The sequence below is a fragment of the Nannochloropsis gaditana genome, assembly GCF_000240725.1.
Source record: "Nannochloropsis gaditana CCMP526 unplaced genomic scaffold scaffold090, whole genome shotgun sequence".
NCBI lineage: Eukaryota > Eustigmatophyceae > Eustigmatales > Monodopsidaceae > Microchloropsis > Microchloropsis gaditana.
The window spans coordinates 1-20740 of NW_005803863.1; the positions used below are offsets into that span (position 1 = coordinate 1).

The 20740-nt window shown below is 48.5% G+C and overlaps 3 protein-coding genes across 3 annotated transcripts; 2 read left to right on the top strand and 1 right to left on the bottom strand.

The window, feature by feature from the left end:
• Positions 1–5011: 5011 nt before the first annotated feature.
• LPAAT (1-acylglycerol-3-phosphate O-acyltransferase) lies at positions 5012–5610 on the bottom strand (the record flags this gene model as incomplete). Its single annotated transcript, XM_005855826.1, has 1 exon — positions 5012–5610. A coding segment is annotated over one exon (599 nt), but the record flags the coding sequence as incomplete, so codon positions are not given.
• A 5680-nt stretch (positions 5611–11290) lies between these two features.
• NGA_2005520 (uncharacterized protein) lies at positions 11291–12754 on the top strand (the record flags this gene model as incomplete). The annotated part of the gene is made up of 2 exons (XM_005855817.1): positions 11291–11412; positions 11516–12754. A coding segment is annotated over one exon (1170 nt), but the record flags the coding sequence as incomplete, so codon positions are not given.
• A 3069-nt stretch (positions 12755–15823) lies between these two features.
• Positions 15824–16576, top strand: NGA_2080420 (mitochondrial carrier domain-containing protein). Its single transcript, XM_005855821.1, has one exon. It carries the CDS (start codon positions 15872–15874, stop codon positions 16136–16138), a length of 267 nt encoding a protein of 88 aa, XP_005855883.1. The 5' UTR covers positions 15824–15871; the 3' UTR covers positions 16139–16576.
• The last annotated feature ends 4164 nt before the right edge of the window (positions 16577–20740 follow it).

Consider the following 20740-nt stretch of genomic DNA (forward strand, 5'->3'; position numbering starts at 1 on the left):
CCCCCCCTCCCGTCCAGCCCCTGCGAGCTTCCCGAAGATCAAGTCTTTGGCCTCAGCACCCCCGAAGGAGACCCCTGTATCCCCCCCCGTCCCCGACAAAGCATCTGGTGCCGGGCCCTTCGCTGGTCTTTTTGGCGGGCGCCCTCTTTCATCCTCTTCCAAGGGCTCCAACAGTATCGGGAAAGCTAAGGCAGGTAAAGCGCCCAGTAAGCCCTTGCCGCCCATGGCAATGCCAGAGAGCGCCAAGCCCGCACTCAAGTCAGCAAATGACAGCAAAGGTCAGTTTACCGGCATATTTGGTACTTCGCCAACAAGGACTCCTTCACCTCCGAAACCTCAAATAATGAAGCCTGCGGCTATTGATGACAAGAAATCGTCACAGGATGCAGGGGCTAGCGGCGGGATAGGAGTGTTCGGTGGACTTTTCGGGAAAGCCAAGGTAGAGACGAAGAAGGCTCAGCAGGTGCCCAAGAAGCCCGAAGGTTCGGCAAAGTCTGGGAAGTTGGACGAAGTAAGTTTGCTGTCTTTGAAGCAGACGATCCGCCGAGAACAAAAACAAGCTTTGAAATCCCTCGGGAAGAAGAATTAAGGTGTCAGGAACGTAAGAAATGGATGACGAAGCAAAGAGCAATGATGTTCGAGCCGTATGTGTGTGGCACACAGGTGAGAGTGCATTTTATGCGTGGGCTCAATTCATCTGTCAAAAGGTGCTGGAAAAACATATTTGAAAGAAAAAAAAGTCGGGCCGAGAGCTTTGGAGTACTTGTGACGTGTTTCCGGTCTCTCACGTCGCAGCCGGCTATCCCTAATCCTAACTCGAACAACTATTTGAGGAGGTTAAACATGTTCTGCACTTGTTTCTGATTTGAGCTTCTCCAAGTAAATCATAATTATTCGTCCATCTCTGCTAATTCGTTCGGCGTTTAAATTACCAATCCGTTTATTGTGGCACGACTTCTCAGACTTTGACCTCACTAACGGGGTCGTATGATCCTCAAACGGGGGATACTTTAAGTTCAACCGCGTCCCTTCCTTTTCGACGATGTATGAAGCAGACCACTTGCCGAGCTTGTGTAACCAATAACGCTTGCTTCCTGAATGAGATTTTGATCTTTCTTCCCTGATCAAATCCTCTTGCTCATAAGCTCCTAGACCGCCGGAACGGCCTACTCCGTTTAACTGCTTTGTCAACTGAGGGGCAGTTTGAGACGACTTCGACGTTGGTAGTGCTTTTTCCTAACTTCCATCCTAAACTGATGGGCGAAGGAAATTGCGTGTTTTGCAGCATCGCGGCTCGCAATGCGCCAGCGCACAGGGTTTACGAGGATGACATGACGCTTGCTTTCCTAGACACAAATCCTTTGGCCGACTTTCACACTCTTCTGATCCCCAAACGTCACGTGACCAGCTTTGAGGACTGCGATGATGCAGCTGCCGCTGCTATGGGCGTTTCCCTGAAGAGATTGAGTTGCATCATGCGCGAATTGCGGGGGGATTTCAACATCTTACTTTCTAACGGGAAAAAGGCGGGGCAAGAAGTATGGCATTCGCACTTTCATCTCATTCCAAGGGAGGGACGACAAGATGGCTTGGGATACAGGTGGAAAGCCGGGCAGCTGCCTGCACAGGTTGAGATAACAGATTTTTGTGACAAGGCCATAGCACTGTATAAATCGTGATCCTGTCTCAATCACCTTTTTCCTTATCTTTTACGTCTTCTCTTTGCTTTAATCGAAAGAAGAATAGTGCTATCCTTTTTGGCAGTACGCTAAAAAGCAATGTAGTGACGCTTCCCCGTGAAGTTCGCGGGCGGTGTAAATCAATAGCACTCTTTGCACGATACATTGTCTTTTTATGAGTAAAATCTTTTGAAAGCATATCATTTACCAAGAATTAGTAGAAGCTTACGGGCGCCACAGCACCTCGACCGCATCTGTACGGAAGCGTTGTGTACAAGCAGTGTCGGACAGTGCGAAGGAAGCGCCGTACTGGTGTGCGAAGGCCCCCGCCTGCGCAATCATGCCACCGTTGTCGATGCAGTACCGATGGTCCATCGCGCACACACTTCCGCCACGCTCATCTGCCATAGCTTTCATCATTTCCTGCAAGCGCCTGTTGCATCCTACGCCGCCCACAATCAAGACCTGGCGCTGGCCACAATGAGCCATGGCACGTTCAGTGATCTCCACAAGCATGGCGAAGATGGTTTCTTGCAGCGAGAAGCAGAGGTCTGCCGCCGTGCACATGTTGGACTCAAGCTTTACCAGACCTTCTTTTTCAATGAAACTCAACAAGCCGGCGAACGATACGTCCATTCCCTTGACCACATATGGCAGCGCCACATACTGCCTGCCTTTCTTGGCAAGCTGCTCGATGTTGTACCCTGGGGAGGGGTCGTTGGACAGATTTAAGAGACGTGCGAAACGGTCCAAACAATTTCCTACGGCAATGTCAATCGTCTCTCCGAAAATTCTGTAGCGGCGCATGGAATACGCGATGACTTGAGTGTTGCCTCCGCTGACGTAAAGCACAACAGGATCCGCCGCTTTGGTTGCAACTCGCCCCATCTCTACATGTGCTACGCAGTGATTGACAGGAACAATGGGCTTCTTCCACAATCGTGCCAAGACTCTTGCCGCAACGGCGCAAGATCGAAGCGGGCCTCCCATACCGGGTCCTTTGGTAACGCAGATACAAGTAACTTGATCCGAAGTGACTTTGGCTTCGGCCAGAGCGAGTTGGATTAACCCCACAATGTGCTGCTGATGGTGCCAGGCTGTGTCACGAGGCAGAAAACCCTGTCCCGGGGGAGGAATGTATGTCTTTCGGGGGTTTGCTAGGATAATATACTGGTCTTCCTCGCGATCGTTCCATTTAGTCCGCGCCACGTGCTTGACGGCTGCGAGTGCTCCCCTCTCAAGCTTGTACTTCACGATTCCAACTCCAACCTGGAAAAATGAAGATTTTTTTTGAAGACTTACGATGGTACATATTAGAATAGGGGGAAAGCTGGTAGAACGAACCTTATTCGCACTGCCCTCAATGCCCAGAAAGTACTGGGAAGGCAACAGATCCTCGCGCGGCAGGGGGAGGTTACCCTCTATGCCGCTAATCCCCTCCCCCCCCGAATCCATCCAGCGTCTTTCGAACGAAATATGGTGCTGTCTACGCGGCTCTGTGCATTGAAAGTGCCGCCTCATCCATGAAACACTTTCTCTATATGTGTCCTACCACATCGCCTTGTTTCGTTTCGCCCCCTCGCGCTCTGCGTCCTCCTCGGGTCTCCCTCGGACTTCGAAGACTCGCCTGAACCGGCGGAGGTATGCCCGGCGATTCAAGAGCCGTGTGTGCACTCTGCTTTACATCGTATTCCGCTTCTCTTTTGTACATCTACTCCCTGTAGAACCAGCCAGTGATTGATATCTCACTAGTCTCGCTGGACATGACTCCTGCCGCGTCAGCTTTGGACATCAGGGGCGTTGGCAAGAGTCTGCTCGCGGAGTACAGAAAGGCAGCCAACACACAAACCAAAATTGTGGACCTTTTCCTGGCCTTCATAGTGGCGACTGGCGTGCTCCAATTTCTGTATTGTGCACTTGTGGGTACCTTCCCCTTCAACTCTTTCCTCTCTGGATTCTTCAGCTGCGTCGGTATGTTCGCCTTGACCGGTAAGTAGGGGGAGGCAACGCGGTGTAGAAGGCTCTCGTATCTCGCTACTACCTGACTCGGCGGATATCGACAAGCGAAGTCCTCATGGGGCTATTCACGTGCAAAGGGGGAGATTCTGACATAACCACCATAAGCGATCATTTTGCCCATGTGATACAACTGAACTGTCTCAGTTCAATGTCCGCAAAATATGAATCTCATGCGCCCATCCACGCATTATCCAACATGCATAGTTTCCTTGAGGCTTCAGCTGTCGTCTGAAAAGAATGTCGAGAAGGCATTCGGAGAGTACACGTTTTGCTGCCTTTTGCTCTTCTTCGTCGTCTTCAATTTCATTGGATGAGGCGTATGAGCTGGCGATCTAGAGCATTTTTTTTCTTATAAATAATGTCTCTTATCATTGAAAACTATGCATGAAGATGCTTTCGCTCACACTCTTTTTGATGATTTTACGGTTCTACGCCAGCTTTATTTAAAATTGTGTTCTTTCGCGCGTTCAACATGTCGTCCAGGGCTCTGAACCAGTAAATTTATAGGTTGGAGCATGAGTACAATCCGTTGCGTCTTCCTTTTCTTTTCTTTTCTCCTTTATCACCCGCTCCTGACCCTCTTGCTTGAGTGCAACGCGCTTGTCCACACCTCAATGTTCTTTATGAAGTCGCCGGACACGTATGTCGCCCCCCCGCACCGGCAGGTTCAGCTCCAGCGAGTCAAATCCCTCACAAGATACAGTGACTAGGATGCACAACAAACAAGTCGCGACGATATATCCCCAAAAAAAAAGTGTAGGAAGGACGTATGCCATCATCACAACTGTTGTAACTGCAGCAACCGCCACGACAAGCCCCTTCCGGAGTAACCTCTGATACCTGCTCTGACTCCGCTCATTCGCTAATGCGTTATCGTCGCCGTAACCCGAGCGAGGAGCATTGAGCTGAGAAATCGGATCAGGGGAGGTCTCTGAGGACGAGCGTGAGGACGTGGAGCCCACCGCATCCAGGTCAAATCGGAGTTTGCCGCGATTATAGAATGAGGTCAGCAACGCCTCTTTGCGGTCAAAAGACAGTTGAAGAAATTTTTTGGCATCTTCAATATTATCACGACACAAGAGCGGTGTTAGGACCAGGTCCCACCGCTTTAGATTGACGTGTATCTCACGCGGCAGCCGGCCGAGGAGGAGCGAGATATCCGAAGGGCGCTCTCCGGGCTCATAATCGACATAGCCTATTGTCAAGTCTATCACCGCATCCACATGCGGACGTAATATTTCCAGGCACGTGAGGAAGGCACCTGTGCGGGGATGCAACACGTACCTATAGGCAGACAAATTACGGGAAAGGGCATAATTACGATCCCGCTCTTGATTGGAGGGGGAGAGGTCTGTGCCCTCGGGAAATATTATTAGCGAGTTTGGTACCTTAAGTTGGATTAAATAGCGGCAGTTTCGTTTTAAATGGGCTAAGTCAGTAGAACGGTGTTTTTGGCCGCGGCGGATAAAAGGGAATAAGCATAATGACATGCCCCAACCCCACCACGGGAAGCAGCGCAAAGAGTCCTTAAGTATTACGCGATAGGAAGACAGCACATCGAAATATGCAGCCCACGACCAGAGCCACATCCAGTCTAGCCGTGTCCGATGATTACAAATAATAAGAACGTTGTCCTTCTTCGTGAAGGTGTCGCCTGAAATGATCAACTTTACCCCCCCAAAATTTTCAAGAAGCCATGCTCCGAAGGATAACCAATAAGCAGCTATCGTTGCCTCCCATAGTCTCAATACCCGTCTCACAGGTGCATATGGCATAATCAGCAACGCGATGGCAGGTGGAAGCATTAAAAAGTGGCAGAAACAGAAAGCACTCAGGAGTAGCGGAAAAAGGATTGCGATTCCTACATGAATTCGATTAGGACAAGTCTTGCAGGATTTGTTACTTCTCATCTAGCCATGGAGTGTAGGGGGAGTGGTCGGCGCATTGTCAGTTTCAAGGCATCCCATGCAGAGTGTCACACATGGACAATGAGCGAGGGCGGCGGGCTGGGGGCAGTCTTAGTAGGGCAAGGTAGGGCGGCATCACGGTGCTCTTCCGCGCTTCCTCCCAGACGGCTCTCATTCTTGCTATGCAAGTTTGTGCCTGCGAGGGGTAATGGAGAGAGGTGTAAGAGTTTACGGTTCATCTGATGTTGTATTTTTCACGTACAAAACGGATATTTATTGAAAAAATAGCAACAGATTGCTTGCTCCCTTTCTCGTAGCCTCCTCTGACTGCTCATGGAGCAGCTCAAGCGTCGCGGAAATGCCTTGTACAAGAAAAAAAAAATCGATGATGCTATTCAAGCCTATGACGAGGCATTAAATTTCCCTTTTGTTGCACCAGGAAAATTAGACCATAATGACGAGGTGAGATGTGGTGGGATATGTCAAGCTGTTAACGATCACAAGTGATGGCCGCACCGACAAATCTGGCAGGAGGCTCGACAAGAAGAAAAGAGAATACAAGAGCTTCGTTGCGCCATTTTTGCGAATCGGGCAGCATGTTATCTTCAAAAAGGAAGATTGACGGAGTGTATCCAGGTATGTCAGCCGATTTAGGATTGAAGGGCTGGAACATGTCTCTCAATTTCGAAATCCTTTCCTCTGCAGGATGCCACCAATGCTCTTAGATCGAATGGAAACTACGTCAAAGCGCTGTATAGACGAGCACAGGTACAAATTTAAGATCTTGCTCTCCCCATTGATTATTTGCCCACCTTTTTCTTCTTTTCCATCATGCCTCAAGGCGTATGCTGAACTAGGTAATTTGCGAGATGCGTTTCAAGACTTGCGTCTGGCGGTAAGTTGGCTTTTTGGCCAATTCAATGATCTTTTTTCCTCGTGAGCTGAATTAAGATTCTTTGGCCACGCACAGCTGGACCTGGATCCCTTCAATCAAGAAATTATACGTGAAGCGCACAGAGTACGAGAGTCTATTCAGAGATCTGAGGCCGAGCGTCAGAGCTCTGGTGTTTCAGTCTACCTCGCGTCCCTTGGAACAAATGATGAAGCATTCTTTAAAAAACAGAATAAAACTGATATGTGGGAAAAATTGATCAGCTTGGTAGGAAAGAACGCAACTGCGGCCGCTGACTTCAGCAAGCAAGGAGGTCCAAGCTTTTTGGAGGCGCGTGCGAAAAAGGGAGATGCAAAAGAGGTCCGTACTTGCATCTTTCTTCATTTTTTAGAGTATCTAGCTTATTTTCTCCCTCTCAATTGACCCAAACCTCCGTCCAGCGCGCTCTTGCGCTTCGATTACTCGCGGCTTGCTCCAAGCATCTTGATTTCCTTGAAGACGCTTTTTCTCCGCCCTCGAATGAGACCATATGCGAGACATCTTTCCCAAAACTCTTCACCAGCTTGTTGCCAAGCCATGAAAAGCAGAAGAACGGGGTAGAAGAGGAAGCTGTGCTGGAAATCGCTACAAATTTCATTCGCCTCGCCGAAACCAACAGACGCCGTACGCAATTTTTGACGCTTGCGATAGACTGCTGGATCACGCTTTTGACTCATCGACGGGTAAGCAATTGAATTTTGCCCACAAATAATTATATGCTCTCTAATTTCAGAGCTTTGAATTCGACGTGACGCTGATACGGTACATCATCACACGTATTAAATAGGAAACGTTTCAAGAAATAGGATTAGCCTCCCTGCTTTCCTGGAGCGCAAACTGTCTGAACGAGAAAGATCAAAGTCTTTCCCTTTTGTTGGCTAAGCCTTCCTGGACGACTCTGCTAAGGTATGTGGAAAGCTTGGTCAAAGAATGCCACACCTCCATACCCAAACCACTTTTTGACTACCAATTGTAAATAGGTTCCTTGAAGACCCAAACGATTCATTCAATGTCTGCTTGCGGCTCGAGGCGGCAGAATTCATAGGTCGTGCTTTTATGGTCCTCTTGTTTCATAAAGGATCAGACGAGGTGAAATCATTTGTCTCAAGCATTCTTGATAACTCGGTTAATGAATTACCTGCTGTACGTAAAGCTGAGCTTGAGTTGCTGGTCACGCTGAGTTTATATTACGCGGACGCCTCTTTAGGATGCTGGTTGTTTAGCACATATGCAGCTCAGGCCAAAAGTCGGGCATCTGTGTTATTCTCGGAACCGCAATACCAATTTTTTATGGCAAAATTATGCAACCAGGCGGCGAATTCAAGTGCGGGGCGTATATGCATGCGTGATCATTGTATGAACATTGTAATACTAAATATTATTAGATCGAACGATGCTCCGTTGGAGGCTCGCGTGGCAGCAGCATCCGCTTTCACAAAGCTCCACATTGCATCCAAAGATATGCCTTTAATTTCATCCGAGCTGACTGACATATTAAACTTATTGAGTAAAGGGCTTCAGGATTGGATTGGTGCATCTCAGACCTTGGGGTCAACGCTCATGCACCGACGCACGTTGTCAGAAAGCTGCGTGGAAATTATCTCATTTCTCGTTACACGGACTGCTTTTAAAAATGAGCTGATGTTTGGTTCTAGCCGCTGCATAGCGTGCGTTCCATTTCTGCTGGAGGTGATGGACCAGCGCGCTGAAAGGAGAACAATTGGCATGAGCACCAACATCAATCGGAGAAATTCCATTTCTGCGCTTTGTGGAAAAACACTCTATGGCGTGGCATTCTCGATGGCCTCTCTGACATTGAACAATGAGGAGATGAAAACTGACGCTTTACAAGAAGGAGGCATTGCTGTTGACGAATATGAGAATATCCAGAGGATCCTACGAATGCAGCAGAAACAGGTACGCCTTACACTGCACGACACACTTGTCAATCTTGTCGACAACACGGTAAAATATTGCTTTTTCTTATCAGCTTCCACAGACAGCAATAGAAGAAGACTTGGACACTGTAGACTCTGCACAAGATGTAGAGAAACGTATTCGAGAACTAGTCCAGCGAAATGTTATCGGAATCATACGCAGACTAGTATCACACACGGAAATAAGTGAAAGTACTCTCGATCAATTTGCCACAGCACTCCTAAACATTGCCACAATTCCAGCACTTCGTGGACAGTTTATACAGGACGGGGGATACAACACTTGTCTAGGCCTGGCTAAGGAAAATAGAGGGCTGGAAGTTACACGTCTGAAATCGGTGCAGGCTCTGGCGAAAGTAAGTGCTGTCAGAGATGGGATTCGCATTATCATTTGTTTGCTTGCATCCTGCCACATCAATGCGAAACCTCTCGCTTTTTCCATATTATAGTGCCTCATTACTACAGATCCCAAGGTTCTGGCAAGTCACCAGCGCACGGCTCCGATACACGCACTTGTATCGCTATGTCGCAATGTCAGAGCAACCGCCCTACAACAATTCGAATCGTCACTGGCTCTAACGAATCTCGCATCGTATGGAAAGGAGTGCATAGATTCGATAGCGCTTAATGGAGGGATAGAATCTTTCTTCTCTTTGCAATTTTCGGAGCAAACGCTTGTAAGACGGGCCGCAACCGAGGCGCTTTGCAACATGGTGAGCCATCCCCTTGTGCTTGCTAAGCTTGGGAAACCTGAGACTCTTAAATACTGGCTGAGTCTTGCAGAAGATTATACGAGAGATCTTCCGCTGTCTCGTGCTGCAGCAGGAGGATTAGCTATGGCTTCCAAGGACGAAGGTAATTCAGAAAAAGACTCACGCATCCTTGTAGGCCGGCGAGGGACCTTCCGGTTTGAAAGCGCGTGTTTTGATATGATACACACCCTGTTTGCCAAACACAACAGAAATAGTCCGATCCATGGCAGTCTTGTCTCCCATTGCGTTGAATACTTGGGGGTCGTTGCTTCGAAGTGGCGAAACAACTCTGATTCACCGAGCTGCAACCGCTATCCGTAAGTTTGCTGCTCGATTTATGTTTTACGTCCTATGATGCTCATAGACTTACCCTTCTCCCTCCCCAGAACATTTACTTTCATTTAACTGCACTCGAGAATTACTGTTCAAAGACGAAAATTTTCAAAACAGTCTGAGGGAGGCTGCGAATATTGATCACCTGTCGGAGGAGATCGGTGACCTGATTCGGATCGCATTATCTCAATTTCCTCGAAAGTGACTTGTGAAAAAGGAGCTGGATCATCGTTCAATGAATCTACTTTTTTGGAAATCATACGCATGTAAGAGAGAAGACAAAGCTTGCCTCACGGTGCTCCTGCCATCGGTCAAGGCTTCAGCTTTTTCCATTCTTTTTCGGATTCCTTAGCTGTCTTTGTTGACTGCTGGTTCATTTACTTTTACAGACTTTCTGTTGGGTAAAACTTTGGCGAAAGTAGCGCGCCAATCATTCGTGTATTGAAATTCCAGCAGGATATCGAATACGTGGTTGACAGCCAAGACCGGGCTTGACCCCAGCTGCACGTGTTCTCGCAACGGGAACCGGGCTGTGGCGATACCCTGTGCAAGCGCTTTATTGTAAGTAGCATGTTTGAGGCGGTTTCGATCCACTATACCTCCAATCACGTAAATCAGCCCAGGGTCTAATTGTGTGAGGACGTTGGGCGAGTCCGAAGTCAAGTAAACGAGCTTGTCTCTCTCTGCTGCGTACGTCTCCATGTAGGGCCGTGTCTCTCGATTAAACCCTTGCCAATTCTGCACTCCAGCTACACACGAAAGTCGTTGTTGTATGCCAGCTCCAAGTCTGTCCGTAAATGTATAGAGTAGGTCAAGGCCGGAGACCAATAAGTAAAGATCGTCAAGAAGTCTTACCCCTCTACATTTATACTAAACAGCATGTATGTGAATTACTCAGTTAACTTACTCAGCAATATGCACGGTGCAAGGAGCAAGAGCACGCTTGTTTGAGGCGTAGACGTACATAAGTTGCTGTCCCAGAGACTTCAGTTCCTTCTCAGTCATATGACTATCGAAGCCGCAGTCAATTACCACGCGCGCACCTTCCTCACACCGCCGCAGAAACGCCATCTGTGCTTCATGTCTTTGATTTTTTCGTTGTTCTCTGCGCTGCTTTCGCAGTAGTTGATCGTTCTTGCTTTCTGAGGTTGCAGCCTGTAAGTTGAGATTGTCGTCCTGACCAACCTCCCCACTCTGCCTGTTTGTCTCCTGTCGTGCAGCCCTCTTGGCTGCTTTCTTGGTCGCTTTTTTCACCTTCCACATCTCTTGTCGCCACAACTTTTTCGCTACGCTTTTAGAAACATCTTTCACGCGAGACGGTTTTCGAAATAAGAAGAGGTTGCCGCCCTTAACTGGTGTTGAAGAGGACGGAGCCGAGGCTGACGGCGGTGCGGGGATGGATAACGTGTCTTCACTCGCGTCGCGCACAGCTTCCGCTGCAGAGTTGGCAGACCTCTTAGGCTCCATTTCACCTAGTGTAGGTTGCTTGGCGAGATGTTTTGGTCGTTAATGAGTCCATGTAGTGTGAGTGCGTGTCGACAGAGGTCGAGTGCGAGGTTGAGCGAACGGGAGGCAACCCTGTCGCTGGCGAGGCCCCACATTGGAAGACGATAAGCACCCAAGCCCTGACCAGATTTTTTGAAGTAAGACTTGTTTAGCTCGTGTCCCCGACCTTCCAGAGACTGCATGATAAATGGAAGGCAGACGTGTTATTTAGCTCACACCACTGATTGCGACAACACAGGTGCCACAGCTAGTCTGGATATGCGCCACAATACCGCTCACTAAAACATAGTACCGACGAGTGGGTAGCACTAGGACGGACATCCACAAGCGCAGTCAAGTATCATGCAGGCAAGTCTGATATGATGTTCCGCGTTTGATTAGAATTTTGGTGAAGTTGCACAATTTGATATCGGTTATATCTATTCAACCTTCAACACTATGACACCGACAGGGTCGACGGATGCAAATTTCCCTATTCCAAATTACATCACTTATGGCTGTTGTGGCAGTCCATCCTGTTGCGGCCTTTGTTTCCTCGAAGCCTGCCTTCAATTTTAGGTCGCGATCTTTTTACGGCATTGTGAACCGTCAAGAAATTACGACTCCCTTCCGCGCAAACTTGGTAGGACCTGTGAATCCATCTCCCTGTAGGGTACGACTGAAAGCAGAGGAAGCAAGCAAAGAACCGGAAGGAGATGGTGGAAGGCGACGGAAGGTAATCAGGAAGAAGCGTGTCCGCAAGGATCGATCTCAGGAGGGTGGCGCCGCGTCAGAAGCAGGTGAGGCCTCGCCGCCCATGGATCCACGGCTAAAACAGGCACAAGAAGACATCATGAGAAGGGAGTTTGATCGAGAACTAGTTCTTGAAGAGTTTGCTACTCCCCGTGTCAAGGACCGGGTCCGGATTCCCACACCTAGCGCTGTCGTTGCGGACAGACAGTTGGAGAAAGGTGAGAGAGAGGGTAACGGACGATATGAAGCCAAACAAGACAGGCAAAAAGAACAAAACGAGAGGTCGGACACCCTCGACGCCGCAATAAATAGTGGTGTACCAGAGAATCTACGCTATGACCCTACCTTGGAGCTGCCGATCCCCTCGGAGACGGTTGTCTCCCTCTCAGACCTCGCCACCAAGTTTGACGCCGCCATCGAGACGAAGGGCACAGCACTCCCCACACTGGCAGAGCTGGGCAAAAAGGCGAAGGTTTCTATTTTGCGAAGGCAGCTGGAGGAGGAAGAAAAAGCGACCAAAGAGCTGGAACCCATTGATGACTACGACCTGAGCTCCGCCATCCTTGGGGAGGGCCGGCCTGTCTTGGGCATCGGACTACCGTATTTGCAAAGCTGCCATACAGTCATAATTCTTGTGAGCCTTTTGTGTGCTTTCATTGAGTTTCCCGGCTTTCCGCTGACAAATTTCCCCTATGAGTTGCGGGATTTTCTGAAGCAGGGCCTTGTGGCGGTCTACCTGATCAACGCCGTCTTGGCATGGGACAGCATCAAGGAGGCGCGGAAGCGGGACCAAAGTGTCTTTTTCTGGGCGCTTAAATGCTTTGTCTTGGGCGCGCTTGCCCACAACGAGCTGTTGCTTATCCGAGAAAAGCCTCAGAATGTCGCGTGAGGATGACAGGAAAAAGAGGTAGAGAAGCGTGATGAAGAGAGTACAATTTCAAGCGCTGTGACATTTCCCCACTGTATCATTTCTTTTTTCAGATGTTTTATAGGTTCTAATCTGATGATTCAGAGCTCTTTCATGCTTCTTCTTCACGACACTTTCGGTGCTAAAGTGCCCTGGCATCAACAACACTCGCTCCTACACTTTCTGCGGCCTGAGACGCCACGCGCTGTGTGCTCCCCCGTGGCCCCTTAAGAAGGCGGAGAAGGATTTCCTCATAATAAGCGACTGCACGCTGCAACTCAGGAATGTGGATGAGTTCGTGGTCGCTGTGTGCGTCCAAGATGGATCCGGGGCCCATAAGAAAGGCCTGGGCGGTGGGTTCACGCAGATCGAAGTAGGCTATATCCGTGTTAAAACACGCCACGTCCGTGGCATATCCTTCAAGCGTATTTAATTGCACGGGAGTATTCGCAGTGATGACCTCCACGTCCGCGCGATCGCCCACAGTTGCTCGCACAGTCTCTAAGACCTGCTCGGGAGGTGTTATCAAGCGGAAGACAAGGGTAGCCTCAGCCTCCGCTGCCAAAGCATTAGCAGCATGCCCGCCTTTTAGCAGGCCAATGTTAAGTGTAGTGGCCCCCAATTCTTCATTTTTAGGCCAATGAGCACGTTTAAGATCTTGCAGAGCGTCTACAAGTGGGTCGATGGCGGACTTTCCCAAGCTCGGATAACCGCTATGGCAGGACACGCCATGCGAAAGTAACCGCAGTTTCAGGAGACCCTTCTGAGAGCGAATCATTTTCGACCCTGTTGGTTCACCAACTAAAAGAAAGTTGGGGCGGAGGTTTAGACTGTTCGCTTGCTTCATACCACTGTGATCGGTCTCCTCCGAAACCACGTAGAGTAGCCCCAGGTCTGCGGCTTGGCCCGACTCGACCAGGCGTTGTGCCGCCAGTAATTGTGCGGCCAGAATACCTTTTGTGTCGCAGGCACCCCGACCTCTAATTATACCGTTTTGTCGATCCACGGTCGCGGAATAGAAGGGGGGTACCGTGTCAATGTGAGAATTCAACAGAACCTTCGGGCCTTTATCCCGACGTGCGACGCCAGTGCCGGGACGGAAGGCGTAGACGTTCCAGCGTTCACCCTAGGATGAGTTTTTAGAAGCCGTAAGTCCGTGACCTCGAGTATCGGCCAGGAAAGGGTGTTCATTTTTCTCACCTCTTCCTCGTGCCCGAGGGCGGGCGGCACCGGCTGAAGAACAACCTCCCACCCACGCTTGCTTAACCACCCTTTCAGAGCGTGTGCCATAGCGTGCTCACTCCCCGATAGCGACTCGATGTTTATGAGAGACTCGGCCAAGCGAATCACTGCTTCACCTGGTGAGTCCTCGTTTCTCTCGTCGATGTCAGGCAACATCGATGGCAGCGGCCCGGTCGGGGACTGGACAGTACTAGCTGACGAGGTAAAGGCCAGCATCCCAAGGAATAACCCTAATATGGAGAGGCGTGCCGAGACAACAAAATCAAGCCGTCCCGATGTAATCATGCCCTGCAGTGAAAGGTTTCGTAACACAGAATATGCGTGACCTTGACCAGTTATCCGGGAATGATCAGGGAAGACACGTGCAACCACCCCCCTGACAGAGTGCTGCCAGAGGCTGCTCGCTCTCATCGCTGAAGTGCAAGGGAAGCGCGGACGATGTGCGGCCGCAAGCTGATGAGGAGTGCGTTTCCAAGATGAAAAAACGATAGGTCATCGATTATTTAGTATCCTGATTTCGTGAAAGAATTGCTGTAAAGGAGGAAAAACGTCAAGCAACAAAACAAAAAGAGCCTTCCCTAACCTTTAGCTAGTTCACTTCAGGCCTGTAGAACGGGCTGACATGAATCCCCGAATCCCACATCATTGACAACACAGTACTTTAATAATGCCTTTGGCAAGGAGACTCATGGAATTTTTGTTCATGCTTTTGCTTGTGGAAGGCGACGGGCTGGTCGCGAAGATCTTTTTCCACAATAAATTGCCTACTCAGCTCCCGTGTTCCACGATGGCGTGTTGTCGCAGAAATCCAGCGAAGAATCAAGGTCGAAAGGGAGGGGGGAACGAGACTGAGCATGCGCATACGCAACCCCAACAGCTTTGTATCCGAAACCAGCATCACAAATCCGCGGAGGGGGGGGCCGACTTTGCTTCATCCCTCGATCCGTCAAGCAAATCAACTTCTCCTCTTGACTCTATTACAGCTTTCAAACCAGACATTTTATCTCCAAGTTCTTTTATTCTCTTCGCACTCATGGCTTTCTACATTGTGGATGCGTGTCTCTGCGACCTGTGGCTACCGCCAGCTAATGCGGTAGATTCTAGTCTCATAACAGAAATCGATGTAGCTGGGATCTTGCAGAAAGCTGGAAAAAAAGCGCTTGGAGGGGGGCTTTCGGGTGCGGTCGCGTCTTTAGTCCAACTTATTACGTTGATGTGGCTTCGCACCACCATGCAATACCAATACAGATATGGGTTGCCGTTTGCAGCCACTGTTCAGCAACTTTACAAGGAGGGCGGCATAACTCGCTTTTATCAAGGCTTGCCCGTCGCCCTTTTCCAACTTCCACTTTCCCGATTCGCTGATGTTGCTGCTAATGCGTTTATGATTGCTGCTCTCGATTCGTTTGAATCAACGCGCGGCCTACCTTTACCTCTAAAGTCCGCTTTTGGAAGCATCGCGGCGGGTACCTGGCGATTGGTATTGACACCTTTGGACGTGGTAAAGACAACATTGCAGGTATTATTCGTTATGTGATACGGACCTGAACTACGGCTGGGACGCATGAATTGATTGAATAGCGGTGTAAAATCTCTTCAAAGAGCTCACTCACTAACGCATACACAGGTCCAAGGCTCAAAAGCTTTGCCGCAGCTCGCAGCGCGGCTAAGAAGAGAGGGAATTCCTTCACTTTATCAAGGAGCTGTTATTCAAGCAGTTGCCACGGCTGCGGGACACTGGCCGTACTTTCTAACCTTCAATTATTTATCGTCGATTATCCCCGTACCACCTTCAGGTGAAATTTTTCCGCGTCTGGGTAGAAATGCCTTCTTAGGTAATTTTGTGGTGTGCCAAAGAAAAAGCTTTCGGGTTAATACTACAAGCCGTCGATTGGAGCAAATTCAATTTGTGCTTACATTTGATTCATGCACTGTGTGTGTCTAGGTTTATGCTCTTCCACAACATCGGACGTGTGCTCGAATTGCTTCCGCGTTATCAAAACTACCAAACAGACGTCAGAATCATCAATTACATACCGGCAAGCTCTACGTCACATACTGGATGAGGATGGCATTCAGGGTTTATTTGCTCGAGGCTTGCAAACAAGGTTTTTCGCGGGTTGGGACTTGATGTCGGCGGGCTTTTGGGGTACACTTAACATCAGAAGGGCTGCGGAAGTACAGGTGGCTTAAAGGGCATTTCTCCCCCTCCCTCACTCAGGTTGGCTGCAAACGCTCTTCAAGGAATGTTGTTTGCTGTGGTATGGCGGTATCTGGAAGAATCCCAGCTTCTTTTCGGAGGCTAATGCACGCAGCTCTATTGTGTATTTCTTCTGTTGCCTGTTATGTAGTGTGCAGAGAGCTCCATGCATAAAATTAGGGATGATCGTAAAACGGATTTAAAAAGATTGACGACTTTGCCAAGCAATTCGATGGAAGGCTTCTTTGGAGCTTTTTTACAATGTCAAGCATTTCACCGCATAGTCTTTGTTTGTCTTATCATATTTCTCTTCCATCGATGCCATTTCCACACTAAGGCGGTCTTTCAGCTCAGCTGGTCCAAGATTGCCGCAATGATACTGGATTATGATGTAGACTGAAATTTGGTTCAGAGCTCCTCAACTCCTTCCTGTTGTGTGTATCATATTTATATGTCGAGAGCATACCGCTTCTTTCCATTTGAAAATAGAAAAAAAAAATTATAACATCCCACAACGATGTCATCTAAAAGCAAGAAATGAGAAACAGAACTGCTTCAACATCTGTCAAATCCCTTACCTTGGCTCTGTCCATGGCTTCCCTTGACTTTTCTTCCACTGTATCCATCGCATTCTGGCCTTTCCGGTTTACGTGCTCTCCGCCGAAAACTTCCTTCATTTTACGTGTAGCAGTCCCCACCAGGGTTTCACCAGATCCCATCGTCTCATCTTTGATGCCATTTTTAAATGCAGCACCTTCTTCTCCTTTCTGTTTTACTTCGTGGGCATACTCTTTTGCATGCTCAATTTTTTCCCCAGTCACCCCTTTGACAGCTTCAATGTTTTCGTCCACTTTCTCTTTCCCCTGCTGCAGCATATTTGCAACATTGTCCTTCATCTGCCGGATCTTGCTTTGACCCTTCTGAATTGTCTCTTCTGTTTTACCCTTTGTCGTTTCATAGCCCTGCATGCCTTGTCGGCGCGCTTCCTTCATCGCCTCATTTGCACACCCCACACCCGCTTCTGCCCTTTCATGGGCGGACTCCGCCATTTCCTGACTTTTTTCTTTCGCTGAGTGGAAGGGTGCGGTCACTGTTTCTTTAACAGTATCGTATATTCCATGCCCATGAGCCTTCACTGCATTTGCTTGCTCATTCGCTTGGTACTTTGCTTCTTGCATGATAAGATCTGCTGGCTCCTTCGCATGATGGTGAAAGATGTTTCCAATTTTCTCTTTCGCACGCTCCATGACGTCTTCGCCATGCTTCACTGTACCTCGACCTTTTTCGTATGCTTCGTACTTCGGAGCCTCCTCCGCCGTCTCTAACCCTACGACGTGTTTGATCTTGTCTGCTGCTTTATCCATGAAGCCCTCCTCCGCAGCTGCCACTAAAACCAGCAATACTGCCCCAAAAGCGAGCGATCGAGTATTCTTCATGATGGAGCAAGTATTAGCTTGTCACCTTAGGAGAAAAGGGTCAGAAGATAACACCAGATCTATAGTCCTATGCATGTAAGAAAAAGGAGAAGGCGATGTGAAGAAAGGGCATGACTCCCGATAACACACCTTTTTATGGTTTCAAAAAAAGCGGAAGCTCTTATTTTCCTTGATACACAAAAAGGGAAGTGGATCATTGCTGCATGTTCTGATGTTGATTACATTTCTTGCGACTTCGTTACCGCGGAATGTTCCCGCTCGCCGTGTGGCACCATATAATGCGTAAGAATGCGCCTCACGGAAATCAATACGTACTACTAGAAATAGTGGGGAACTTGAGGATGGTTGTAAGACCCAGCTACGTCGAAGCACCAGCAGAAGGTAGGAGCATGGCCGGGAAAATCAGCCTGTTGGCATTGATTTCTATCCGTGCATCACATAATTTGAACATACTCAGCAGAACAACAACTTTAGTGACGTAAACGCCGAAATGCACCGATGGTGACGGAATGCGGCGTGAGACCGACGGGCAGCTGTCGGCGTTCATCTGCCGTCGTATTACCCAGAAATACCTACGCCTTTTTTCTGTACAGTGAATCAGACTTACTAGCCATCCTCACGTAAGGGCCTCGTAAAAAACATACAAAGAAATACATTAGACCTTAAACATATTGCGAGCCATTTTTTGCATTGTTATCCGCCCTGCCTTCGATGAGTGGAGAAAGGATAGGAGAAGACGAAGCCGTAATGTCAGGCACCGAGATAGAGACAACCTCAAGGCTTTCAAGCAGACGTACCAAAAATAATAACTGTAAATAAAACAAAAAAAGCATCTGTCGGCCGAGCGTGTGCCCGTTGCTCATCAGGAAAATTACAGGAAACCCCGTTTGGGCATGGAACCTCTGTTCCGTTACGCTTCGCGCGAGCGCAAAGCAAATGGTGTCCCGAATGCCCTCTAAAGTTGCGAAAAGGGACAATGTAACTTCAGGAAAAAATACTTTCAATAATTAATTCTTTGCCTTAGTCAGGAGACAATCCACACTTTTTACATCATTTTCGAAGAGTGAGCGTAGGTGAGTCTCCACTTGTACAAAGTCGCACGATCCGACTCGGCCTTTACATGCCTTCACATCCATTGGAAAGAGCAACAAAAACACCTTGAATAACGCGCCGTCGGTGCGACAGGAAGGAGAATGCGACATGAGATGTGTGCACGCTCTTAGCTTTTCCTGTCGAGCGTCGACATGGTAAATGCCAGTATATCGTGTTGCACGTGTTTTGCAGGGATGACTTATCTGTTGAAGACTGAGCGAAAGATCGTCTTATGTTCAAATCATGAAGGGCACGGGGAAGAAAATTGGGACAACAACATTCAGCATCTCTTCCAGAAGCGTGAATGGGGTGGACGGTGAAGTAAGTCTTGTCTTCTAGAGAAGGAATTTAATGCCTGAATATATCATGAAAAGACATGCCAAAAGAAATGAAAAAATACCCGCACTCTTGCCAAAAGAATATCATTTGCAGACTATTTTTCATTTCTGGCATTTCACATGGTAACGCGTGGGGAATCTAAGTAGTACAAATCATACCTTCCGTCATGCAATACAAAGCCCCGCTCCAGGGCTAGAAAGAGAAGGACTGCAAAAATGATTTTGAAAGCGAAGGAGCTAATTCCTTCCGAACGCCAGCGCTTTTCCCGGTCTTTCCCATCTTGAATCGAAAACACCCTTTCATCAAGGATTGCTGATTTCGTCTTTAACTCTTCAAGTAAGGCACGGTTTTCAGCCTCAAGCTGCCTCACTTCTTCGCCCTGAGCGCCCTCCAAGCGTTGACTTCCGCTTTCTCGAATTGTCTGTAGCTGCTCCAGCTGCATGCTGCTAGTGGATGCTACCCATCGATAAAATGCTCGCCGCGAGTTTTTGAGCATGTGTTTTGTGCGAATATTCATCAACATTCTCCGAAGCACAAACATGGAAATGTTTTGCTGGTCTTTTTCAACTCTTTGCTTCGCTTTTTCCATTTGATGCATTTCTGCGGCGATTCGACTTATCTCCTCGTTAAGGGTAGTGACCTGCACGCGCGAGGATATGACTGGCTTTAGCAAAAGACTATAACACAAATTACATCCAAGACTATAACACAAATTACACCCAAAATATAGATAGAAAGGGAGAAAGACTAGATTGATTTGTGTAGGAATCCGTTATAGGAATCCGTTCACATACTAATTTCGCCGCCATACCGTTTTTTCGAAATGCTGTTGATGACCCTCCCGCTCCTGTTCTAGAGCATCTTTTAGAGCATCCACGCAGCGCATCAGCTCCCGTTTTTCAATCTCCATCTGTACTCCGGAATGGAAAATTGACAAAATCATGTGATGTTACACAAGGGGAAAACCAGTCACTCACAGCCACATCAGTCAACTACCATTACCTCGCCAACCTGGCTCAGCGCCTCTTCCAGAGTCCTAACGCGCTCTGATAGAAGTCTATTCACGTCCTCCAGTCTCTGTATGGTTGAGTCCGCGGGCTGTTCAGGCAGCTCCATGTCAGCTTCATGCGTTGATGAATGGTGCTCGGATACCGCTACATTCATAGCCGTTGTTCTTTCCTTTTCAAGTTGCTCCCTTCGGAAAGAAACCAATTCCGCTTTATAAACCTCGATCTCATCCCGGAGGGATTGTATCTCCTCTTTCTCTTCCTGTGAGAGCTCCTCGCGCGTGCCCTGTCTGCCCGCTTCATCCGCCCTCACTCCCATTTCGTCGCGCGCCCGTTCTACATTGGATAGATTATGACGGAGGATTTTGACAACCTCTTCCTGTTCTTCGATTTGTTTCCGCAAAGATCGCGCTGTAGTCTCCTCTTCATGTACCGCATTGCGTAAGGCATCATCCCATTTTAATCGAAATTGCTGCAATTCCGCCCTAAGCTGCTCTGCTGACTGTTGCTCCTGCAAGATCCGTGCTTCCAAAGATTTTTTTGCGGCTTCCGAGGCATCCAAGGCATGCACAAGAGCACCAACATCCGATGAATGCCGCCGCGAAGACGATGAAGTCACAGAAGTTCCATAAATCAAAGTTCCTGCCTTCAGTGATTCTTCATCTAGTTGGCTTCGAAGCGTTTGACTTTCCATTTCGACGGACTCCGTCGCCTTTTCCTG

Bases quoted from the DNA above. Each gene is read 5' to 3' on its own strand.
- NGA_2080420 (XM_005855821.1), top strand. From the start codon at position 15,872: ATGCACTGTGTGTGTCTAGGTTTATGCTCTTCCACAACATCGGACGTG.